The sequence below is a fragment of the Cetorhinus maximus genome, chromosome 8 (assembly GCF_964194155.1).
Source record: "Cetorhinus maximus chromosome 8, sCetMax3.hap1.1, whole genome shotgun sequence".
In the NCBI taxonomy this organism is placed as follows: Eukaryota; Metazoa; Chordata; class Chondrichthyes; order Lamniformes; family Cetorhinidae; genus Cetorhinus; species Cetorhinus maximus.
The window spans coordinates 124,060,006-124,084,302 of NC_135886.1; the positions used below are offsets into that span (position 1 = coordinate 124,060,006).

A 24,297-nucleotide genomic window follows, 5' to 3' on the forward strand; every position below is an offset into this window, starting at 1 on the left:
TTGAAATAGTGCTTTAAGTTTTGTGGTTTATTTATTTATTTTCTTTTTACCCAGCTGATAATGCTGTATTCCCCAACACAAACCAGTGATTGATGCTCAAGAATAAAAGTTAGCCATTCCAAGGTCTGTAGGAAAAGGAATTAAGGTGATGTGAACAGAAAAGGGGAGAATAGAGCTCTTTCTGTTGGTTGTTACACAACATAGCTCCATCCTCCCACCTCCCCCAAATTTTTTTAATATTCATTTTACGGGATGTGGGCGTCGCAGCATTTATTGCCTATCCCTAATTGCCCTCGAGAAGGTAGTGGTGGTGAGCTGCCCTCTTGAACCACTACAATCCCTGCAGTGTAGGTGCACCCACAGTGCTGTTAGGGAGGGAATTCCAGGATTTTGACTCCGTGACAGTGAAGGAATCACAAGGAGTTTTGGCACCTGTTGTTGCCAAGTCTTGGCTTAGATTGGCTCCTGAAGTAGTTTGTGGGGGCTGGAAACTGGAGAATGAAAGAGTGAGGGGGGCAAATGTACATACAACTTTAATTCATAACTTGCTGCAGAAATAGGATTTTATGCAAAAGTTCCATTTGAGACTCAACGGCATAGAAAATAATTTGCAGACGAAGCAGCCTAAGACAATCTTTTGTACCCCCTAGAGAAGGCCAGGGAGTGGCACTAGGGAAATTGCTCCTTTGGAGAGCCAGTGTAAACGCCAGGCCAAACAGCTTCCTGTACTGTAACCGTTCTGAGACACAAAACATTAGAAATGTACAGTGTGATTTGTTAGTATTTGAAAGAGAGGTGAACATTCCAAGTGGATCTCTTTCCTGAATGGTCTATCCACAATATTAATCTCTTTTAGAATCTGATTAAGTGTGGATGTTCCCATTGAACAACAGTCTAATTTTTAATTACTTATTAGAAGTTAGCAGTGCACTAAATTTGCCAAACTTACCCTGATCATAATAGGAATTATAATTAAAACCTGCAGTCTGTCCAATTATTGCTGAAACCTCTTTCTGTACTTGGTTTTAAAAAAAAAAATTCTCATCAAAGATGCATTTCAAAATTATGCTGGTATTTTATTTACAGTTATCAAATGTAATTATGAAATTAACTGTATACCCTGTGCCCTGAAATGCTAACTTTATTCATGTGGGAATGTAATTTACATAATATCCACATGACTGCATTGCCCCTAAGCAATTTGGTCTTCTATCCTCATGGAATAAATCTTTATTATACAATGTACTGTGGCATTCTCTGTTCTATGCATGTATGGAATTTTTTTTTACAAGCTCTATGATCTTAATTTTAAATGTTAACCTGAATTGATGTGTCGTTTTGAAACTTGTTTTTGTTGTTATCCTGATACAGTATATTTTGTTTTTAACTTGATCTCTATATAAAGGAATACAATCTCTTCCATTTGAAAATGCATCACATGATTTTAGCATGCAACAATTTTTCTCCTCTGTTTCTATGGAAGCTTGCTCTCTTGTGTATAGTTAGTGTGCGTCTGGCAATCTATATGCACAGGCTTTTTAATCTGTTAATTGTTCAAGTTGACTACTGTATAACCCATTAGCTACCATTAAATTTCATCATTGAATCAGATAACCAAACAAAAATCCAATGCTCGAGTTGCTTCGTGACGTTCCCTATTAGTTTATGCAACTAGTAGTCTTTAGATATTCTACAAATTATTCATGGTTTCAATCTTTACCATTAGCCATCAGCAAACTTGCTACTGGGCACCCATTCCATTCAACAGTTAACATCAAGAACTTATTTGTACAGCATCTTCAATGTAGTAAAACGTCCCAAGGTGTTTCACAGGAGTGTTATTAAACACAATTTTTGACACTAAGCCACAAGGAGAGATTAAGGCAGGTGAAGGTCAAAAAGGTAACTTGGAAAGAGCATCTTGGAGGAAGAAAGGGGAATAGAGAGGCAGAGAGTTTTAGGGATGAAATTCCAGAGCTCTGGGTCTTGAAGGCATGGCCACCAGTGGTAGATCAATTAAAATTGGTGATCACAACAGACCAGAATTAGTGGGGTGCAGATATCTCGGAGGATTCTCGGGCTGGAGGAGATTGGAGATGGGGTGGGGCAAGGCCAATGAGAGATTTGAAAACAATCGAGACTTTTAAATTCAAGGCATTGTTTAACCTGGGAGCCAATGGTAGGTCAGCGAGCACATGGGTGATTGGTGAACAGGACTGAATCTGAGTAAGGACATGGGCATCAGAGTTTTTGATGTTCTTTGTGGCAGGTAGAATGTGGAAGGCAAACCAGGAACGTAGTAGAACAGTCTAAGAGTTATAGGATGTTAACCAAATTTGGTGTCCAGCGTAGACCTCCACTCACTCTTATTTCATGTCTCGTAATGTGAGGTGGTGCTATTTCAGGCTGCATTTAACAGTTGAATTGAATTCATTAAAATACAACTATTGGCCTTTTCCTTTTTATGCAGTATTTCCTGGTCTTCATTCGAATTTTTTTTATTTGTTCATCGCTGGCCAACATTTATTGCCCATCCCTAATTGCTCATTTAAGAGTCGACCACATTGCTGTGGGTCTGAAGTCACATGTAGGCCAGACCAGGTTAAGGATGTCAGATTTCCTTCCCTAAAGGACTTAGTGAACCAGGTGTGTTCTTAAGATTGTAAGACCCTTAATCCCAGATTTTTATTGAATTCAAATTTCAGCTCCCCACTTTAGTCATATTTAAAATTAGGGACTTATTACATTTCAAATTGGAGGTACAGACCCCCATTGAATCACTGGTGATGTGTTGAAAATTCCGAGAGTTGACGTTGAGCAATACATTGTTTGGGACTGTGGGTCATCAGTGCAAAGTTAATGAGTACTGTGGCTTTATGGAGTTCTACATGGGTTGGATGGAAGGAGCTTGTTAACTTGAGGCTTACAGGATCTTCTGTAACAGTGGCATTCCACTGTTTTTATTTTTCATAGTGTTATCTTTCCCTATTTGGTTTTTGTTAGATATATTAATTTACTAGAATTTTACAGCACAGAAGTAGCTATTCAGCCTAATAGGAGGCCTATTTTGGTCTTTACATATTCCCATTTCGTCTCACTCTCCTATATTTTTTCTCCCTCATGTATTTATCTAGCTTCCCCTTAAATGTATACTTTGCCTTTTCTCTATTTATGTCACTTTTTGCCCTTTACTCTACTGTTTGTGGCTCCTGAAAACTTTGAGAGAATCTAAAGGCACAGGTTGTCAACAGGTACAGCTGAATAGGAAGGGCTTTTGAGTAATGTTGACACTCAGCAATTCAATTAACTAGTGTGATTTTGATGTGGAATGTATCAACATTTATTTTCCAAAAATACCTTTCTCACAGCCTGAGGCAACTGGTAATTCCTAAACTACCTAGGGAAAATCCCCGTCTGAATCATTTTCCAGTAATTTCACGTCACAAAGTGCCATCCTTCTATATTCTGAAGAGTGTTTATTTTTGTTTGCTTTTTAAGTATTGCATTGTGCTTTATTCATGTCCTATCAACAGAAGTGGGTGGGAACGTAGCAAGAAAATGAGTCAGACGTTTGTGCTTTTGACTTTGTGGCAACTCCTATCATTGGCTGCATCTGCAGCATGTGATCACATGGAGTTATTTTCTTCTCTCCATAGCCGTCCTAAACTTTAATTTATTCCGGCACTATTAACATAATTCATGAATATCTGCACTTTTTAAAAAAACAACAAAATCCACATCTACCATTTTCTGAGCTCCTGTTGTGAAGTAAACTAAGAGAGGACCAATAAAATTCATAATTTATCTTTTTTTATTCTTGCATCTTTCTGTTCTAATAGTGCCATAGAATGGATACAGCACAGAATGAAACCATTTGACCTGTCATGCAATTTGATTTCTGAAACTTAAAGGGAAACTGTAAGAAGTTAGGGAAATGGGCTCAGATCAACCTAATGCTGCTGTTGGGTATCTGTTGGTGACTAGATAAGGAATGGCATTAGCAGAGGCCTGTAATGTGTAGGGATGGTGAGGGTTACAATTTTTGCCCTGATTTAAAAATAAACAGGTACCTGCATCAAGCTGTAATATTGGTTTTATCAGAAGTGAGCTCTTTTTTTTTTAAAAAAGTAAGATTCTACAAACCTGCATTGTAGTTTTGATTGTATTCTTCCATTTAAAATAGGACAACTGAGGTGCAACTGTGTACTTTAATACATATTAAAGAAGCTGCAGCTGTTAGCTTCTTTGTTGTTAAAAGCAGACATGTAAATACAGTGAAGCAATGATAATACTAGCATCAGCTGCCAGCTATTAGATGTTACAGTGAATTAAATCTTTACTGCCAACTTTCTACATCACTAAGGACTTGACATTTCAAAGTGCCTCCAGGACCTTTATTCAGGAAGCTGTAAATCAGTCAAATTATTCACTAGGTATAGTGTTCAACCTTTTGTAATGTTTGTTCTTGTGTCTTTGCAGCTCATGAATATAATGGTTCCCTTCATGTTTAAATATGCAGTAGATGAACTCAACCAAATGTCAGGTAGTGTTTTGAACCTGAATGATGCAACTAGTACAGTCATCACCATGGCAACAACTGTCCTTATTGGCTGTAAGTAAAATATTTTAATTTGCTTGACAGATGTTGACTTTCTTACAGTGCAGGTTGCAATGAGTAGCAAATGTTTCTGGCAATAGAATTGCAGAGATTTTTTTTCACTTTGCATAAATTTATATTATGTGCATGAGATTCTTGCTGTAGTGATTTGAGTTTACAGATTATATCAAAATATATGTAAATCATGTTTCTGGCGCAAAAGAAGAAAGTGAGGTATATTGCAGCAGGAAACTAAGATTTGAAAGGGTAATAGATTTGCAGTGTAAAATGTTTACTCTCAAACAAATAAATAGGGTGGGACCTTCAGTCAAGACTCATTACCTTGTTTGTTTAGTTGTTTCAGTAGAAGCTGTAATGGTGTCATAGAATCCTATAGAATAGAAGGAGGTCATTCAACCCATCATGCTTGTGCTGGCTTTTTAAAAGAGCTGTCCAATTAGCCCAACTCCCCCGATCTTTCTTCATAGCTCTGCAACATATCTTTTGTCAAATGGGTAGACAGAATTGGATTCCAAACCTGGTAATAGCATGGAGGATCGGAATAGGTGGAATGTACATACAGCAACTGCCGTGAGGCTAAAGCAGCATAACATACATAGAATGTATAGCGCACAAGCTGGCCATTCTGACCATTTCGCTTTGCTGCAGTGCTGGATCAGGTTTTCACGTGGAGTCAACAAAAATCTTGACCAAATATCTTTTGTGCCAATTATAATACCTTTTGTTTTGACTGAATGCTTAGCATTTGTCAGTTTCTCATTGATTTTTTTTCTCTCAACTTGAGGGTTTTAAACTCTGCAAGTTGGCCTCCAGTATCTTATCCAAGTAGCCATTAGTAACATAAATATTCATGGAGAATATTAGTAGTCTGTTCCAATAACTTGGTTATGATACATCCTTTTATGTCCTTGATCAACATGCACAGCTGTTGTTGGGTTCACTGGACAGAGCAGAAATCCTTTCCAATATTTATTCTAGCCCGTTCCAAAACCAGCAGTGATGACGCCAATTGCAATGTGCTCCTCATGTGCCCACAGGGATCAACTAACTCGAAGGTTAATGAAATTTGGGTTCTTCCAGTCTGTGTGCCTCCACTTGTGGGTCAACTTGCTGAAGTGTCAGGAAAATAATGATTGTGCTGTACTTTTACTAATGCAATGTATGTGTAACAAAGACATAACCACAATCAATAACTTTGTTCAGTACTGTAATTTGATTAAAATTAAAATTTTCTTCATGTAGAAAGTAACCTTGAGATAATGAAACATATTTCGAAAAGCCAATTCAAATCATCTAAAATTCCTTTGCAGATGGTGTTTCGAGGGTTTGTGCAGCCGCCTTCAATGAACTCAGGAATGCTGTCTTTGGCAAAGTAGCTCAAAGTTCTATCAGGCGAATAGCCAAAAACGTCTTTCTGCACCTGCACAATTTAGATTTGAGTTTCCATCTCAGCAGGCAAACAGGTGCACTCTCAAAAGCCATAGACAGAGGGACTAGAGGTATCAGTTTTGTGCTGAGTGCCTTGGTGTTTAATCTAGGCCCCACCATCTTTGAAGTACTGCTTGTCAGTAGCATTTTGGTAAGTAATGTAGTTGTTTGAGCAGCTTTTGGTATTTTGGTAGATACAATGGCCCATGGGATATTCAGCCATTAACGTACAACTGAATCACAGAAACAGCTTCTTGGATGGGGAATATGATAAAGTATTAATTTTCTTTGCACCCATTTCATCTTCAGCCATTGTGTGCTACCAGCTGGCTAGAGGTGAGCAGGAAATCTTCTGGGCCTTCTGCCAATATTGCTTGGTATTTTTGATTAAGGAAAGCAAAATGAAAGGGTCAGGGTCCATAGGCAGGTGCTTGGATGAAGGGACCTAAAGAATGGTTGCTAAATTTGCTGACGGTACAAAGATAGATGGGAAAGTAAATTGTGAAGAGGACGTAAGGAGGCTACAAAGTGACATAGATAGGTTAAGTGAATGGGCAAAGATCTGGCAAATGGAGTATAATGTGGGCAAATGTGAAGTTGTTGATTTTTGGCAGGAAGAATGAAAAAGAAGCTTATTATCTAAATGGTGAGAGATTGCAGAGCTCAGATTCTGAAGGATCTGGGTGTCCTAGTGCATGAATCACAAAAGGTTAGTATGCAGGTACAGCAGGTAATTAGGAAAGCTAAAAGAATGTTATTTATTGTGAAGGGGAATTGATTACAAAAGTAGGGAGGTTATGCTTCACTTGTACAAAACATTGGTGAGACCATATCTGGAGTATTGTGTACAGTACTGGTCTCTTTATTTAAAGAAAGATGTAAATGCCTTAGAAGCAGTTTAGTAGACTAATACCAGGAATGGGTGGGTTGTCTTGTGAGGGAAGGCTGGACAGGTTAGGCTTATATCCACTGGAATTTAGAAGAGTAAGAGGTGACTTAATAGAAACCTTTTAGATCCTGAAGGGCCTTGACAGGGCGCATGTGGAGAGGATGTTTCCTCTTGTGGGAGAATCTAGAACTAGAGGTCACTGTTTAAAAATAAAGGGTTGTTCATTTAAGACAGATGAGAATTTTTTTTTCTCTAAGGGTTGAGAGTCTTTGGAACTCTCTTCCTCAAAAGGTGGTGGAAGCAGAGTCTTTGAATACTTTTAAGACAGAGCTGGATAGATTCTCGATTAACAAGGGGGTAAAAGATTATCAGGGGTAATCTTGTGGGGTTGAGGTTCCATTCAGATCAGCCATGATCATATTGAATGGTGGAGCATGTTTGAGGGGCTGAGTGGCCTACTACTCCTCACTTGTATGTACTAAGGTTGAAAAGTGACTAAGTAAATTGGAAAATTATGAATCTATGACATTGAGTTTTTAGAAACCTGTAGGTTGTATAGGAGGAAGGGAAAGTTGAGTGAGGAAAGAAATGCTGTAGTCTTGAGGTCCTAGCAAAGAATGAGTTGATATAGATTGTGGTTATTAATTTCAATACAGTTATAATGCACGGGGAAGTAGAGGAGAGGATGCGGATTTTTAAGGAATGAGTGTCAGGAAAATATAATTTTATTGGGGTATGCGTGTGCAGCTGGCCTGGAGGCTTTGATGTAACAAAAGAATAAGCTAGGTTTGAAATGTTAAGTAGGTAAACTTGGGGGAAGTTTAGAGTGTAAGGTGTAAAAGTACATTTGCATTTTTAAATAAACCAGACTAGATTGTTTTCAAAGGAGGGGTGAAATGTGTCACCTAGCCAGGTGAAGTTCAGAAATAGTGTGTTTATTTTTCCCAAAAATTACTGGTAAAATTGGTACTAGGATAATTTTTGTGATCAGTGAGGTAAAGCCCAAAGACATGGTGAAACAATGGGAAACTGCTTTCAAAGGGGAAAATATTTATAAAGGAGAGGAGGCTGTGTGCAAAGGCAGGAATTTTAAGATCTAACAAGTGTGAAAAGCCTTTAGCATCTATGCCCCATCTGCTGTCTACAACAAACTGAAGTTAAGAGAACTCACTTTGAATTGGGTTGTTCAGAGTATCACGTTTCTTTGTCTGAGTCTTTAAAATCTGTCTTACTGTTGCCTTAATGGAGGTGTAATTGGGAGTCAGATTAATTAGGGGATTTAGTAGTCATAATAGCAGTAATTTGTAGACATATGTATGTGTTTAAAATAATTTCTCTTAATGTTTAATCCAGTTTTGTAAAAACATATAAAGCTCGGTGGTCTTATTACTACTGAATTCAAAGTCCACATTTCAAAACATACAAATTGCAAAAATAGCTGTGGCACTTGTCTCAAGTTTCCCTCTGGGATTTGAGCAACTCAGCATTTGCCATCGGCTGTGCCATAACCATGAGAGAAAAGCTTAGCTGAAACTGACAATACCAGTATTGATTTAAAATAGAGGGTGATAAAGGTAGCCATGGAGAGAGGAATTGGCTAGAAAATTGTGATTTCCTATCTGAAAAATGAGTTTTTTCTTGGAATCTCTTCAAGAATGTAAGGAAAACATTTAGGACAATTGTTCCTAGTATGGGTGCAATATTCTAGTCTTGGAGGAATTATTCAGGATGGCAGAAATGTTGGGCATAAAAAAGGGAACTAAGCTTCTTGAAATCAGCGTTAGAACTGGAAATCTGCTGTCAGAAAAAAGTGAGGTGAAGAACGTAACCGATAAAGAACCAAGGATGGAGTGGCTGTAATTAGATGCCGGGGGAGGCGGTGATGTAGTGGTATTGTCACTGGACTAGTAATCCAGAGACCCAGGGTAATGCTCTGGAGATCTGGGTTCTAATCCCATCACAGCAGATGGTGAAATTTGAATTCAGTTAATTAAAAATATCTGGAAACCATTGTCGTAAAAACCCATCTGGTTCACCAATGCCCTTACCTGGTCTGGCTTACATGTGACTCCAGACCCACAGCAATGTGGTTGACTCTTAAATGCCCTCTGAAATGGCCTAGTTAGCCACTCAAATGCTGGCCTCGCCAGTGATGCCCCCGCCTCATGAACGAATGAAAAAAGGTAGTTTGGAATGCTGGCCTTTTCCCAGATATAGATGTTGCTTGGGTAAAGCTGGAAATTCAGCACATAGGGAATTGCAGGCTTGACTCTTCACCCGCCCAATCCAGTACACCAATGCCCTCCACCATTGACACACAACTAGGAAATTAGTCAGTGACTGAGAAAACTTGAATGTGATTACTTTGGTAGTGTGGAAGGCAGCTTTTTTAAAAGGTGTGCAATGTTTAAAAATGTTTACTTAAGATTTTGTATTAAGTGACTTCTATCACAGACTGTGCCACTAACCAATGACTATAAACCACTGCTTCTCAACTAAACTATTATGAGACAGCAAATTTCTCAATTTCAGAAAGGCAGATCAAATTGATAGGAAGGATTAGTACTTCAGTAACTCAAAACTGAGGCTGGTCAATATTGTGTTCATGATTCAATTATGGCTTTTGAAAGGAAATTGAATTAACACGAAGAGAAAAAAAAATTGCTGAGCCATGGGGAAAGGGCAGGGCAATGGGACTCAGTTGCTTTTGAACAAAGCTGGTATGGGCACAATGAGCTGAATGGCCTCCTGTGTAACAATTCTTCTACTCATTCTATGATAGCTGATCTGTAACATAAAACTAAATTTTGATTTAAACGTGTACTGTGTTAGAACTATTGTGCAGTCGGTAATAGTTTACGTTAATTGTCTTGAAAGAAAGATCTTGTATTTATATAACACCCTATCCATTTTTGGAGGCACCAAAGCACTTTACAACCAATTGATTGAATGAAGATTTGTTTTTTCTAAAAAAAAAGCTAGGTCCAATTTATCGATTGTTTCTTTCTCTGTAGCATTGAAATGCAATAATCAGGGCCTTGTGTCTAATAAGAGTTTATTCATAAACACAGTGGACCAAATCAGTGTTGATGTTGGAACACACAATTTATGCTCATATGCACAAATCTGCACTTGCCCAGAGTTGGTTGTTTTTATTATAAATGCAGGATATGACTATAGCGAATACTGAATTCTGAGCTGGAAGTGTCTCACCTGTTTTTAATGTTTCTTTACAGTATTATAAATGTGGAGGACAATATGCATTAATAACTCTGGGGACTTTAACTGCATATTCAGCTTTTACTATTGGCATCACACAGTGGAGGTACTGTAGCAATGTTAAATTTGTTGATTTCTGTTTTCTTCATGCCCACCAGTGTCTTCACGTGGCAACTTTACAATGTCAATTTCTCATTTGTAGGACTCGATTCCGGATCAAAATGAATACAGCTGATAATGATGCAGGCAATGCTGCAATAGACTCTCTCCTGAATTATGAGACTGTAAAGGTAAGAATGTGCTGAATTGTGTTTTTTTTTTAAAACTATTATGGGCAGTTTTGTATATTTAAAAAAAAAAAATAAAATCCAGCTTTAAGATTATACAATTTAGATTGTTATACTCTGTTCTTCCCCTCTTCTTGTCACAGTTCTCAGTAATGTAGAAGTGTTGTAAAATAATTAACACCTCCAGCATAAGCATTTCCTCGAACATTAACGAAATTATATGCATTGAGTTTGCATTTCATTTGATTCCCTTATGAACTCTGAGCTATTTAGATTATTTATTTCAAAGTTTGATTGTTGAAATGTCCAAAAATTTGTTTAATATCTATGTTGGTAAATGTAGTTGCAGTTTCTCCAGAATTAATGACTGTTTAGGATGCAGGGGTTATTATACAAGGGTGAATTTGGTACGCATTATTAGTGTTTAGATTGTTGCCAGGCTGATGGGTGGAAATGCTGGCCTTGCTGCAATCTGCCTTTGGCAAATGTTTTTATAGCATTGGCAGAAATCTGTCTTAGACAGTTGAGCCCTCTCTCTCTTTTTCTTTCTTTCTCTCTCTCTCTCTCTCTCTCTCTCTCTGAACAAGGTTCACAGGTAGAAATGTAGCAGGGCTTCTACACCATAATACAAACGGCAGTGTTTGAGATGACGGTGTACCTGCTGGCAGGGTAGCTAAGCAGGCCATGTTCTCCTCCACCTTAGGAGCCAGTTACAGATTAGCTCTCAGGCATGAGGCTAAGCTGTCTGACTAAATTTCAGCTAGCAAATAGTGTATAGTGGTGCAAATAATAAACATGAGTAAACGGAGTTCCTTAGTGGTTTATCTGGTTAAGTTAGTGACAGTCTAGGGAATCCCTAGAAATAAAAACTGAAAATGCTGGAAAAACTCAGTAGGTCTGGCAGCATCTGTTTTATTTCAGACTTCCAGAGTCTGTAGTATCTTACTCTTGATTAGGAAATTTCCAAGTCTGGTCCCAAGCCTGTTTGAAATTGACCTCAACTAGAACACTGGCAGGAAGAGAAAAATTGACTTCCATGCACCTAAGTTGAGGAGAAAATTAACTAGGGTTCCTGCTGCCGATTGTCATACAATGAACTCTAAAGATGGGCATTGGATGACAAAATTAGTTTTGACTGTGATGCTACGGTAGTTAAATAGCCTGCCAATACACACATGAAAAATTTGAAAAGCTAACAGGCTGCCTGACATCCATAACATAACTGGCAAGGAGCCAATGCCTTCAGGAGAAGAACAAAGCAGAACATTGAAAAAAAAGTGCGAATAATTTAAGACTGTATATCATTGGGAAGAGGCGTTACATTTTGAAAGCCTTTCATATGTTTACACCTCAAAATACGTTTCTTGTTTGCTCCAAATTTAAACATGTTTTTTGTTATGAAAAACCCAGTTCTCAATTAGCAAAATAGTACAATAGTTTAAATTTCTCTTGCAGTATTTCAACAATGAGAAGTATGAAGCAGAGAAATATGATGGGTACTTGAAGACTTATGAGGATGCATCTCTGAAGACTACCTCAAGCCTTGCAGTACTGAACTTTGGCCAGAATATTATCTTTAGCTTTGGTCTGACTGGAATCATGTTACTTGCAAGTCGAGGAATCCTGGCAGGTACTCCAGTTAAACTGGCTAATTTGTGTAAAGAACTGTAGCCTGCACTTTTGGATGAGTTATCCTTTGATACAATATTCTTCCCTTTCCACTGTTGGTTTTTTTTTGGTGCAGTAATCCAACTACCTGCCAGAAGATACAATTTGTACAATTAATTGACAGCCTACTGAAGAGCCCACTGTATTGGGTCTCTAGCAATAGCTGCCGACATTCATGCTATGTCACTGGCTGTAGTTGCTGTGAACGTCAGTAGAGTGATTGTCCTCCAAGCGTTAGACCCAATATGGTAGGTCATGAGTATCCTGCAGGCTGCTGGCAAGTGAGGCAATTCAATGCTCCTAACAAGCAGAAAAAAATTTATTTCATGAATCATCTGCAGTAGATTATTAAGAATACTTCGCTTCCATTCTTCCCTCTCCCACTATTCCCTTTATCAATTCTGGAAAACCAAAATTAATACATTTTTAGATGTACTGTATTTCATTTATCAACTGCCAATCCCAATGAAAAGCCCTAATTATTAGCTGCATTGACAAGAATGAACCTGCGACGGATCCAAAAATCTAGAGAACTCATACCTGCTAAATGACTATTACATCAGGGATTTGGCTTGCGGTACAGAAATTCCTGATGTAAGCTTGTTTCTTTGCTCACATTCAATGTGGTGATCAGTTCATTTTAATAACAACTTTTTGAAAAGTGATCATGTCAACTGTTTGCACAAGATTAGACTGTAATTAAGAGGGAGATGGTGATGTAGTGGTAATGTCACTGGACTAGTAACCCAGAGGCCCAGGCTAATGCACGGGTTCAAATCCCACCATGGTAGCTTGTGGAATTTAAATTCAGTTGATAAAATCTAGAACTAGTCTCTACAATGGTGACCATGAAGCTATCATCAGTTGTTGTAAAACCCTATCTGGTTCATTGATGTCCTTTTAAGGAAGGAAATCTTCCATTCTTACCCAGTCTGGCCTACATGTGAATCCAGACCCACAGCAGTGTGTTTGATTCTTAACTGCTTTCTGTAATGGCCTAGCAAGCCACTCAGTTCAAGGGCAGTTGGGGATGGGCAACAAATGCTGGCCTTGTCAGTGACACCCACATCCCATTAAGACCAAGATGACCGTGTCCCTTTTTAACTGATTTGAATGGTGGAAAAAATTGATATGAATCTTTATTGTGCTTTAAAGTGCCATATTTATAATTAATCATGCATTAGCTACTACAATATAACCATGCAGCATTTAAAATGTGCAGAATTTTGAACTGGATATTGGACCTCTTTTTGTCTCTTTTAACTCTCCTACCATCTCCATATTTGCATCCTTTAGTAGGGATGGTCCTGAAGCAGGTACTGACTTTTCAAAGGCTTTTCACACCTAAACAACACAAGTTGAGATTCTGATGGGTGATGCTGCAATAACACTCAAGAAGCTCAACTGCATCCAGACCAAATATTTCTGCTTGATTGGCACCTCATCAATTGCTTGAACATCCATTACTGATGCACCATGGCTGCCCAGTGTACTTTCTACAGGATGACCTGCAGTTATTTGCTGCTATTTCTTTGGCAGCACTTCCCAAACTTGTGACTTCTGCCACCTTGAAGCACGAGGACAGCAGGTGCATGGGAACTCCATCACCTCTTAAGTCGCACATAATCCTGATTTGGACATTAATTATTGCTGGGTCGAAATCCTGGGACTCCTTGACTGCTGTCTGGGCGTACATTTGGCACATGTATCATTCAAGAAGGCAACCCAGCTTCCTGTTTTTGAGAGCAACTAGGGATGGGTGGTATATGCCAGCATGGAGACAGTGCTTCTTGTGCTAAGAATGAATGGGGGAAAGAACTGTTAAAGCTGCAGTTTGTGTTAGAAGCATAGTTTTGAGTGGGATAGATCTCCCTATTTGTTTTTTGTGTTTCCTTCCCCACCCAGCCATCCCCTGTCCAGATAAAGAGGGCTACGCTACTAAGTAAGGTACTCAATGTATGTGAGAATTAATGACACAGCCATTGATGAATCCCAATTAGTAGACTCCCATTAAGCTTTATTTCTTTCACAGGATCTGGGCATCACTGGCATCGGCATCATTGCCCATACCTAATTGCCTTTGCGAAGGTCATTGAGCCACCGCCTTGAACTACTGCAGTCCATGTGGTGTAGGTACATCCACAGTGCTGTTGGGAAAGGACTTGCAGGTTTTTGAACCAGCGATAGTAAAGGAAGAGCAGTATGGTTCCAAGTCAGAATGGTTGGGAATGTGCAGGTGGCAATGCTCCCATGCACCTGCTGTCCTTGACTACCTAGGTGGTAGAGGCCATGGATTTAGAAAGTGCTGTGCCAGGAGCCTTGGTTAGTGGCTGTAGTGCATCTTGTATATGGTACACACTGCTGACATTGTGCATCAGTGTTGGAGGAAGTGAATCTTTAAGTTGGTGGATGGGGTGTCAAGCAGATTGCTTTGTCCTGGATGGTGTCAAGCTTCTTGAGTACTTCTGGAGCCACACTCATCCAGGCAAATGGAGAGTATTCCATCACCCTCCTGACTTGTGCTTTGTAGATAGTGGACAGGCTTTGGGGAATGAGCAGGTGATTTATTCATCTTGGAATTCTCAGCCTCTGACCTACTCGTTTAGCCACAGTATTTATATAGCTGGTCCAGTTTAGTTTCTGGTCACCGGTAACCCCTGGGACGTTGATGGAGGTGGTAGTGGGGGGGTCACTCGGCAATGGTAATGCCATTAAATGTCATGGAGAAAGGGTTAGATTCTATTGTTGAAGATGGTCAATGCCTGGCATTTGTCTGGTGTGAAAGTTACGTCCCAGTTATCAGCTCAAGCCACAATGTTGTCCAGGTCTTGATGCGCATGGACATGGACTACTTCAGTATCTGAGGATTGCAAATGGTACTGAACATTGTGCAATCATCAGCAAACATCCCCACTTCTGTTTAGTTAAATTCATCACCTTAAGCTGGATAATGCAAACATTGTTATGTACTATTAAGATACATATGCTTATATTTTTTCAAGTTGAATTGAATTTAAACCTATGTAGAAGTTTATTGTAAAAACACATTCTTTTGTAGGTACACTAACAGTTGGAGACCTGGTGATGGTAAATGGCCTACTTTTCCAATTGTCTCTTCCCTTAAATTTTCTGGGCACAGTATATAGAGAGACACGGCAGGCGCTAATAGACATGAACACTTTGTTTACCTTGCTAAGCGTTGACTCAAAAATCAAGGTAAGGTCATATAGTTCTTGAAAGTCAATGGTGTAGGACTCTTAACTTCTAGATTTTTAGCCAGAAATTGTGTGAATTCCGTAAAATAACATGAAAATCTTTACCGTGAGATTGTTACTTCATTTTTTTATAAATGTCTCAGTGGAAAATCAGGTGAGAATTACGAAATGTTTTTATTTTAACCTGGATGATCCTCCGAGCTCAGTATTGCAACTTTGTTTTTTGGGCTTTTTAGGATACAGAAAAGGCTCCAGAACTTAAGGTTTCTCCTGAGCAATCTACAATCACTTTTGAAGATGTTTGCTTCGAATATATCAATGGTCACAAAGTCCTTGATGGAGTCTCATTTGAAGTTCCTGCTGGGAAGAAGGTGGCAATTGTAGGTGGTAGTGGTTCTGGGTAAGTGCTCATTTACATTGGTAACCTTAGCATTTTAATTTTTTGTCTTTGAAACATGTTTCACTTTATTCGTCTCTTGAATTTTGCATGCTATCTCTCATGTGCTCTTCCCCTGCCCACCCCTACCCCTCTCACTTATGGACAAGAATCACTGAATAATAATCAGTAGTGGGGACCCCTTTTTTAGCCCAGACTTGCTATCCCACTGATATTCATTAATTCAATGTAGCTGAGAAACAGAACCTGGGACTTTCCTAATCAATGATAGTCCTTAGCCAATGCTTCTTTTCTTGTTCCTTTGTTTTTTCCCTTTAATTTGAAAATTGGCCTTTAAGAATGTAACGTTCTTGTTTTGGTTGATCATTTATCGCTAATTAACCTCTGACCTGCAAAGCATTGGTGATATCTGCTAGCATGAGGGTGTCAGATGTTTACATGTGAATAAGTCAAAAATAAAAAATCTAGACCATTGGGAGAGCCAAAGCAACTGTAGTTGGCTCCCACAATGAACTCTATTCTCGTGCCACTGACTCCAACCCTCTTCCTGGCCATTTTCCCAAGCTGAACCAGGTCATACAAAACCTTGGCTTTTTTTTTTGGCAGAAGTGAACATCAAATCCTATCATCTAATGTGTTAATTCTACCTCCTTAATATTACCATCCTATGTCCTTACCTTGCTCCTACTTCTATCGAAGCTTTTACTCCTGTTTCTTTCACTTCTTAATCCGATTTCTCCAATGTTCTCCTTGGTAAATTTCTTTCGTCACCTTCCCTAAGGTCCAGCCTTTCACAACTATGTCACCTATTATCCTGTCTCGCACTGAGACATTCTTTTGTTCTTGGTAGCCGCTTTATTTAAATTAAACATTTTGGGGATTAGGAACAAAGTCCTGGCCTTAAAATCATTCCATGACCTTCTAACCCATGCCTCTGGCCTTTTGTGCACCCTACGCTCTCTTTGCTCCACCATTGGTGTCAGAACCTTCAGCTGTCTTGACCTAACACACACATTTCGCTCATTAAACCTTTCTGCCTCTCCACTTCTTTTTCCAGTTTCAAAATCGCATTCAAAGCTTATCTTTTTGACCAAATTCATCCAAATTGGTGGGCTTGATGGACATTCAGAAACAGTTTAATCCATCGGGTAATTAATTTAAATGAGTAGAAGTAATTCAAAATTTTGAAGGTTTCAGTCTGATCATTATCAAGATTTAAGTAAAGTAACAATGCTACCTATCCCTGTCCTTTAACATGGTACAAAGACAGCAGTGGTACTGATGTTCATAAAGCAAAGATTCAATTTAAAAAAAAAAAAAATCTGCAATGGAATTCCCTAATATTGTTATTTATATATGTACATGGCTTTCCTTCAAATGTCAAATAATGTTATGCAAATCAGTATATAGAATTGTATACCTAATGCACAGAAATAGACCATTCAAGCCAACTGGTTCACATGAACTTTCTCCTACCCCTCTTCATTGAACTCTGATCAATCCAAAGGTCATTGACCTGAAATGTTTACTCAGTTTTCTCTTTCCACAGATTCCCAGCCTTCTGAGAATCCCAGCATTTTCTGTTGTTTCTTCCCCAGCAGCATATCCTTCTATTCCTTTCCCATCATGCTTAACTAGTTCCCCTTAAACGCATCTATGCTATTTGTCTCAGCTACTCTTTGTGGTAGTGAATTTCATATTCTTGCTACTCTTTGGATAAAGAAGACTCCTCTGAATTCCCTATTGGATTTATTAGTGACTGTTTTATACTTAATCATCCCTTATTTTTGAATTTTCCACAAGTGGAAACATTTTGGCTCTGTTCACCCTATCAAACTCTTTCATATTCTTGAAGACCTCTCAGGCCACACATCAGCTTTCTGTTTTTCCAAAACAGAGCCCCAGCCTGTTCAGTCTTTCCTGATGAAAATATCCTCGTAGTTTGGTATGATTCTAACTTTTTGTGTGCCCTCTCCAGTGCCTCTATCTTTTTTATAATACCGAGACCAGAACTGTGCATAGTACTCCCAAGTGTGGACTAACCCAGGTTCTATACAAATTTAATGGAACTTCTCTGATTTTTAAAAATTCTATTCCATTAGAAGTGAAGCCCAGTGCTTTGTTTGCATTTTGCTTTAATGGCCTTATTAACAGTGTCACTACTTTTAGCAATCTGTAACAGTACACCCTAGATTCTTTTGCTCCTGTCATTTGGACAAAGCAATCCTGCCAAAAAGTGTCATCTCACACTTAACTCTATTGAAATGTATTTGCTAATTACAGGCCCATTCTACAAGCTCATTAATGGCTTGTGTTTTGTTGCATTTTTCCTCAGTATTGACTATACCCCCAAATTTGGTATCACCTGCAAATTTTGAAAGCATACTTCTGATTCCCAAGTCCAAAGTGTTTTCTGTAAATTGTCAACAACAATGGTCAGTGTGGAACACTACTTCCCACCTTTTTTTGTAATGAGTAGTTACCATAACCCTCACTCTGTTTTCTGTTTTGTGGCTAGCTTTCTATGCATTCTATTTATCCCTCAACTCCGCATGCTCTTACGTTAGTCATCAGTCTACACTGAGGGACCTTTGGTGAAGACCTTTTGAAAACCCAAAACATTATATCTACTGAACTACCCTTGTCTACCCTTCTGTTACTTCAAAAATTTCGTATAGTTGGTCAAGTATGATCCCTTTAGAAAGCCTTGTTTTTTAAAAACTTTTTTTTTATATCCAGATGTACTTTTATTGCATCTTTTAGTAAAGATTCCACTTTTTCTAACACCAATGTTAAGCTAACTTATCTTTAGTTCCCTGGACTTATTCTCTCACTCTTTAAAATATTTGAGTATGTTAGCTGTCTCCCAGTCTTCTGGCACTGTTCCCTTTTCTAATGAATGTTGATATTTATGTAATTGTCTCACTCCATATTGAGATGAGTGAATGCAATCCATCTGGGGTTAAGTTTGATTTATTGATTCTGCCCATCACCCCCTTTCTATCTTAAGTGACTTTATCTCTTTTAATTTTTACTAATATTTAGTAGAACATTTAGAATATTTAGGGAACATTTAAAGAGGAGGTAGATAGATTTTTGAAATATCAGGAAGTTGAGGGTTATGAGGAGTTGACACGAAAGAGGAGTCGAGGCCTGGGGCAGATTAGCCATGACCTTATTGAATGGCGGGGCAGGCTTGAGGGGCCAAATGGCCTACACCTGCTCCTATCTCTTATGTTCTTAGTCCACCTTGTTTGCGACAGTGTTTACCAGCAAGATTATCCAATTTATAATTCTATAAGTCATGGAAAAGAATCTTCTAACGTTGATCACTAACTTAGTAGATTCATTCATGTTTCCACAAAGATTTGTAAATGTATTAAATAATTGTACATATTTTCTATGATTTAGGAAAAGCACAATAGTGAGATTGCTGTTCCGTTTCTACGAGCCTCAGAAAGGGAACATTTATGTGGCTGGTCAGAATATTAAAGACATCAGTTTGGAAAGCTTGAGGAAAACCATTGGTGTTGTACCACAGGTAAAAACAATTGTCTCCTAATGTCTTTCAGTTGGTCTCAAAAGTAGGTGTGTTTAAGCAGGTACCAAAGCCTCAACATGAAGGAATGCCATTGTGAATATCTAGTTCATGATTCATGTTAAGCTTTTAGAGGTAATGTTTAATTCTGAGAAGATTGTTGTTGTAAAGGCAAGGTAATTAAAATGCTGGGCTTTAGTGATTACCAGAAAACCTAAGGAATTGGCAGTTCAGAAGATTGCCTATATTTGTTTAATTGAGTCAGAAGAGAAGAGAGAGTGCTATAGAGCACCAATTGGGCTTACTTAGCTGGAAAAATTTTAAATGAGGGGTAATTAGCTTAAAAGATTGGTTTGAGGATAGCCCAGAGCAGGCTACGTTGTGACGCAGATGGATGAAGCTTAGGAAGACTCTCTAGTTTCAATTTATCTGTGTGTTTGCTTGGAGAGGGTGGCAGTTTTCTCCTTGTGTGGTTTGCAGCTCACAGAAGCTAGCCAAAATAAATGACAGACCTGCGCAGTAAACAGAGTAAAACACTAGCTTCATCGACCGTATGGAAGGCAGAAGAGGTGTAATCTCAGTTTGAATCTTGAGGATTAGAAGTTTGAAGATTGCCTAGTTTGAAGCTAGTGGGACAATCTACGGAAGGCCTCAGTGTCTTATTGCGAAAGAAAGTAACCAGCCAATTAGCTTGGCAATATTGGAAAAGTAACCAAAACAAGGGACTGAGGCATCCACAGTTAGAGATGGTAAATGGAAATTTTAATTCTGAGGATAACTGGAGCTGAGGAAAATTCTCCACAGGCCTGTGGCTACTTATGGTTGGCCCCTACAGAAGTAAATAACTTTTAAGATTGATGTGTCTTAAGAGAATTCTTGAAAGTAGGAAGTAAACCAGAGTGCATAACCTATATAATTCTAAACCATATTGTTAAGCTAGTGGTGTTTGTTTTTTGTCTTTTATATATGATAAGGTTTGTTTTAAAAATAGTGAAATCTTATGGCATAATTCTATTGGAAAGTTATTTGGATTTCTTTTTCAATGTTGGCAGTCCCTAACAGGATTGTAACAATGTAAATTTGATATCCATGGACAGTGGTGGGTGGGGGGGATGCAAACTGACATAGTAACAATTCACAGAACAATTGTCATACTCAGTGAGTAAATAGCATAACATTCATTGCTTTACGAAAATTGTTAGCCAAACTGTTAAATGCTTCTGGTTGCACAACAATGGTCTGAACTAGTCTTAACTTCTAAAAATGGAAGCCCAACTTGAAGCTGACTGCAATGACGTATGGTAGGCTGTTGTTTTGGGTTCGGAATAATTTAACTGCATAAATACATTAGTTATGTTGAGTTGTTCTTGTGGATTTTGTCTCGCGTTCTAATCCTGAGGATTCAAAAATGTGTAAACTATATGCAACAAATCTTTGATTTTTCAGTTATGAACCATTTTGAAGTAGTGGCCAGGCCACTAGATGGAGTGTTTAAATGCTGCAGGCTTTGTATAGAAGCTTTTGTCTAATGGCTTTGTTGTTTGAAGAGTCCCAAGATGGTGTTGAAAAAACTAAGACCTGCTGATTGGCTCTTGTCATTTCGAATGGTGTAGCTTCTTTAAAGCACTTTGGGACATTTTTCTCTGTTAACAGTGCTATGTAACTTCAAATTATATTTGCATTCAAAAATCAACTAGAAAGGTATACAAGGTCTCCAAGTATCTTTTTTCATTGTGAGCTAAATATACCTAATAAATTGATTACAGTAGGGCTCCTGTGACTTTGAATGCACCCAATTAATCTGGTGTATGGTACATGACCATACAGGCCCAGAATATTCCAATCACCATCTATGGTGGTGTTAAATTCACTGTGGCAAATAAATTCTTTGCATAACATCACTATGGCATGAAGGGAGTAAACCAGCCTGGCTTCCTGTTCCTATTCAGTGTCCAATGTGTGCTGGAGAATGCAGAGGTGAGGACAGGATTGAGGTTTATGATCAAATATCCTACTAGAATTTGTTGTGTATTGTTTGTATAACGGCCACCTAGCTTTACTAAAGGTTTGCTGAAATTTGTGGAGTCATGGCTTAGAAGAGAGAACGCTTTCAAGGGAAGAAATAGAAGGGATGACAATTGATTGTAATTTCAATAAGCTATAATAACCACTCAAGAATATACTTGAATACATCGCCATATCTCTTACATTGCTGCTCTGGAGAGCAAACAGCTCATTAAGCAAACATTGGAAACAGTTTTAAATTTGAGTCCAAGTTACTTATTTTAAGACCTTATATGGTGAAATTGTTTAAAAACTAAAGCAAGATGCATTGGAAGCAGTTCAGAGAAAGTTTACCAGACTAATACCTGGAATGGATGGGTTGTTTTATGAGGAAAGGTTGGACAGACTAGGTCTGTATCTGCTGGAGTTTAGAAGAGTAAGAGGCGACTTGATTGAAACCCTTAAGATCCTGAGGGGTCTTGACAGGGTGGATGTGGAGCGAATGTTTCCTCTTGTGGAAAAGTCTAGAACTAGGGGTCACTGTTTAAAAATAAGCAGTTGCCCATTTAAAACAGATGAGGTGAAATTTTTTCACTCAGGGCCATGAGTCTTTTTGGAACTCTTGCTGAAAAGGTGGTGGAAGCAGAGTCTTTGAATATTTTTTAAGGCAGAGGTGGTGGATTCTTGGTATGCAAGGGGGTGATAGGTTATCGGGGGATGCAGATTTCAGGTTACTATCAGCCATGATCTTATTAAATGGCGGAGCAGGCTCAAGGGGCTGAATCGCCTACTCCTTGTTTGTACGTTCGTATGTAAGATTGATGTACATAATGCAAAATGAATTGAGAAGGGAAGGAGGCAGAAAACAGGAAACTATAGGCCAATTAGCTGGACATCTGTTGGGGGAAGGTGTTAGAGTCTATCATTAAAAACACAAGGTAACCGGGAAGTGTCAGCATGGTTTTGTGAAAGGGAAATCATGTTCAACCAATTTATTGGAGTTCTTTTGAAGGAGTGACGTGTGCTATGGATAAAGGGAAGCCTGTAAACATACTGTACTTGGATTTTCGAAAGCATTTGATAAGGTGCCACATCAAAGGTTATTGTGGAAAATAAAAGCTCATGGTGTAGGGGGGTAACACATTGGCCTGGATAGTGGATAGGCTGCTGGCTGGCAGAAAACAGTGTGCGTAAATGGGTCTTTGTCTGATTAACAGGATATGACCAGTGGGGTCCCACAGGGGTCTGTGCTGGGGCCCCAACTTTTTACAATTTATATCAGTGACTTGGATGAGGGGACCAAAGGCATGGTAGTATGTTGAGAAGACATAAGGAGTTTTCAGACAGATAGATATAGATAAATTGAGTGAGTGGGCAAAAATCTAGCAGATGGAGTATAATGTGGGGAAAATATGAAGTTGTTCATTTTCGCAGGAAGAATAAAAAAGCAGAGTATTACTTAAACAGAACGACTGCAGAATTCCAAAGTGCAGAGGGATCTAGGTGCTCTCCTGGAGTCACAGAAGGTTAGTATGCAGGTAGAGCATGTAATCAAGGCGGCTAATGGAATACTATAATACTATCCTTCATTACAAGAGGAATTGAACATAAGAGTAAGGATGTTAGCTTCAGTTATAAAGGGCATTGGTGAGATCACATCTCAAATACTGTGTGCAATTTTGGTCTCTGTCAGAGATTTTCATAATGTTATTGGAATTTATTGTAGAGTAATAGTGGGATCTGTGTCTATGGGTGGATGGGTTTTAATTGAATTAGAGACAACTTGTCTGAAGGCTTTGATGTATCAGATGGGAAACTAGGTTTGAATAGGTAAACATGAAGTTTTAGAATGTGAGGTGTAAAGGGAATATTTGCATTTTTAAATAAACCAGACTAACTTGAATTCAAAAGAGGGGACGAAATGTTTCACCCAGCCAGGAGAAGTTAAGACACTGTTTATTTTTCCCAAAGATTCCTGGTAAAATTGGTACTATGATTACATTTTTGTTATTAGAGAGGTAAAGTCCAAAGATATAGTGAAACACTGGGAATTTGCATTCAAAGGGGAAAATATGTATAAAGGAAAGAAGGCTGTGTACAAGGGAAAGCATTGTAAGATCTAACAAGCTGAGGAAAACTCACTTTGAATTCAGCTGTTCAGGGTATCATGTTACTTTGCCTGGGTCGTTTAAAATCTGTGTCTTACTGTTCCCATATCAGAGGTATAACTGGGAGTTAGATTAACTTGGGGAGCTAGGAGTTATCATAGTAGTAATTTGTAAATCTATGTCTGTGCTTAAAATCATTTTTTTTATTAATAAAGGTTTAATTTAGTTTTGTAGCAAACCTATAAGACTCAGTGGTCTTATTACTACTGAATTCAAAGCCTGCATCTTGAAAAACATACAAATTGCAAATGGTTGTGGCAGTTGCTTCAAGTTTCCCCCTGGGATTTGAGCAGCTTGGCATTTACCATCTGCCTGCCATAACGGTCTCCTTATTTAAGGAAGGATGTAAATGTGTTGAGGTGGCTCAGAGGAGGTTTACTAGATTGATTGCTGGAATGAGCGGGTTGTCTTATAAGCATAGATTGGACATGCTGGGCTTGTTTCCACCGGAGTTTAGAAGAGTGAAGGGTGTCTTGATTGAAGTATATAAGATCCTGAAAGGTCTTAATAAAGTGGATGTGGAAAAGATCTTTCCGCTGTGGGTGAGTCCAGAACTAGGGGGCACTGTTTTAAAATTAGGGGTCACCTTTTTAGGACAGATGAGAAGTTTTTCCTGAGGGCTATGCAACTTTGGAACACTCTCTGCCTCAGGCAGTGGAAGTGGGGTCATTGAATATTTTTAAGGCAGAGGTAGATTCTTGTTAGGCAAGGGAATCAAACATTATCAGGGATAGATGGGAATGTAGAACTTGAAAACAGACAAATCAGCCATAATCTTATCGAATGGCGGATCAGGCTTGAGGAGCCGAATGGCTTACTTCTGCATGTTCGTACATATGCATTCTGTTTTAACCCGGTAGGGACAC

General features: G+C 38.6%; 1 protein-coding gene across 1 annotated transcript in view; it reads left to right on the forward strand.

Annotated features, from left to right (window-relative positions):
* The window catches only part of abcb7 (ATP-binding cassette, sub-family B (MDR/TAP), member 7), a 56,569-nt gene that overhangs the window by 17,278 nt on the left and 14,994 nt on the right, over nucleotides 1-24,297 (forward strand). The window contains exons 5-12 of the mRNA XM_078547558.1: nucleotides 4,480-4,612; nucleotides 5,929-6,197; nucleotides 10,172-10,260; nucleotides 10,357-10,444; nucleotides 11,897-12,071; nucleotides 15,168-15,325; nucleotides 15,561-15,724; nucleotides 19,133-19,262. Coding sequence (XP_078403684.1) covers nucleotides 4,480-4,612; nucleotides 5,929-6,197; nucleotides 10,172-10,260; nucleotides 10,357-10,444; nucleotides 11,897-12,071; nucleotides 15,168-15,325; nucleotides 15,561-15,724; nucleotides 19,133-19,262 — 1,206 coding nt within the window. The remainder of the gene's footprint in view (nucleotides 1-4,479; nucleotides 4,613-5,928; nucleotides 6,198-10,171; nucleotides 10,261-10,356; nucleotides 10,445-11,896; nucleotides 12,072-15,167; nucleotides 15,326-15,560; nucleotides 15,725-19,132; nucleotides 19,263-24,297) is intronic.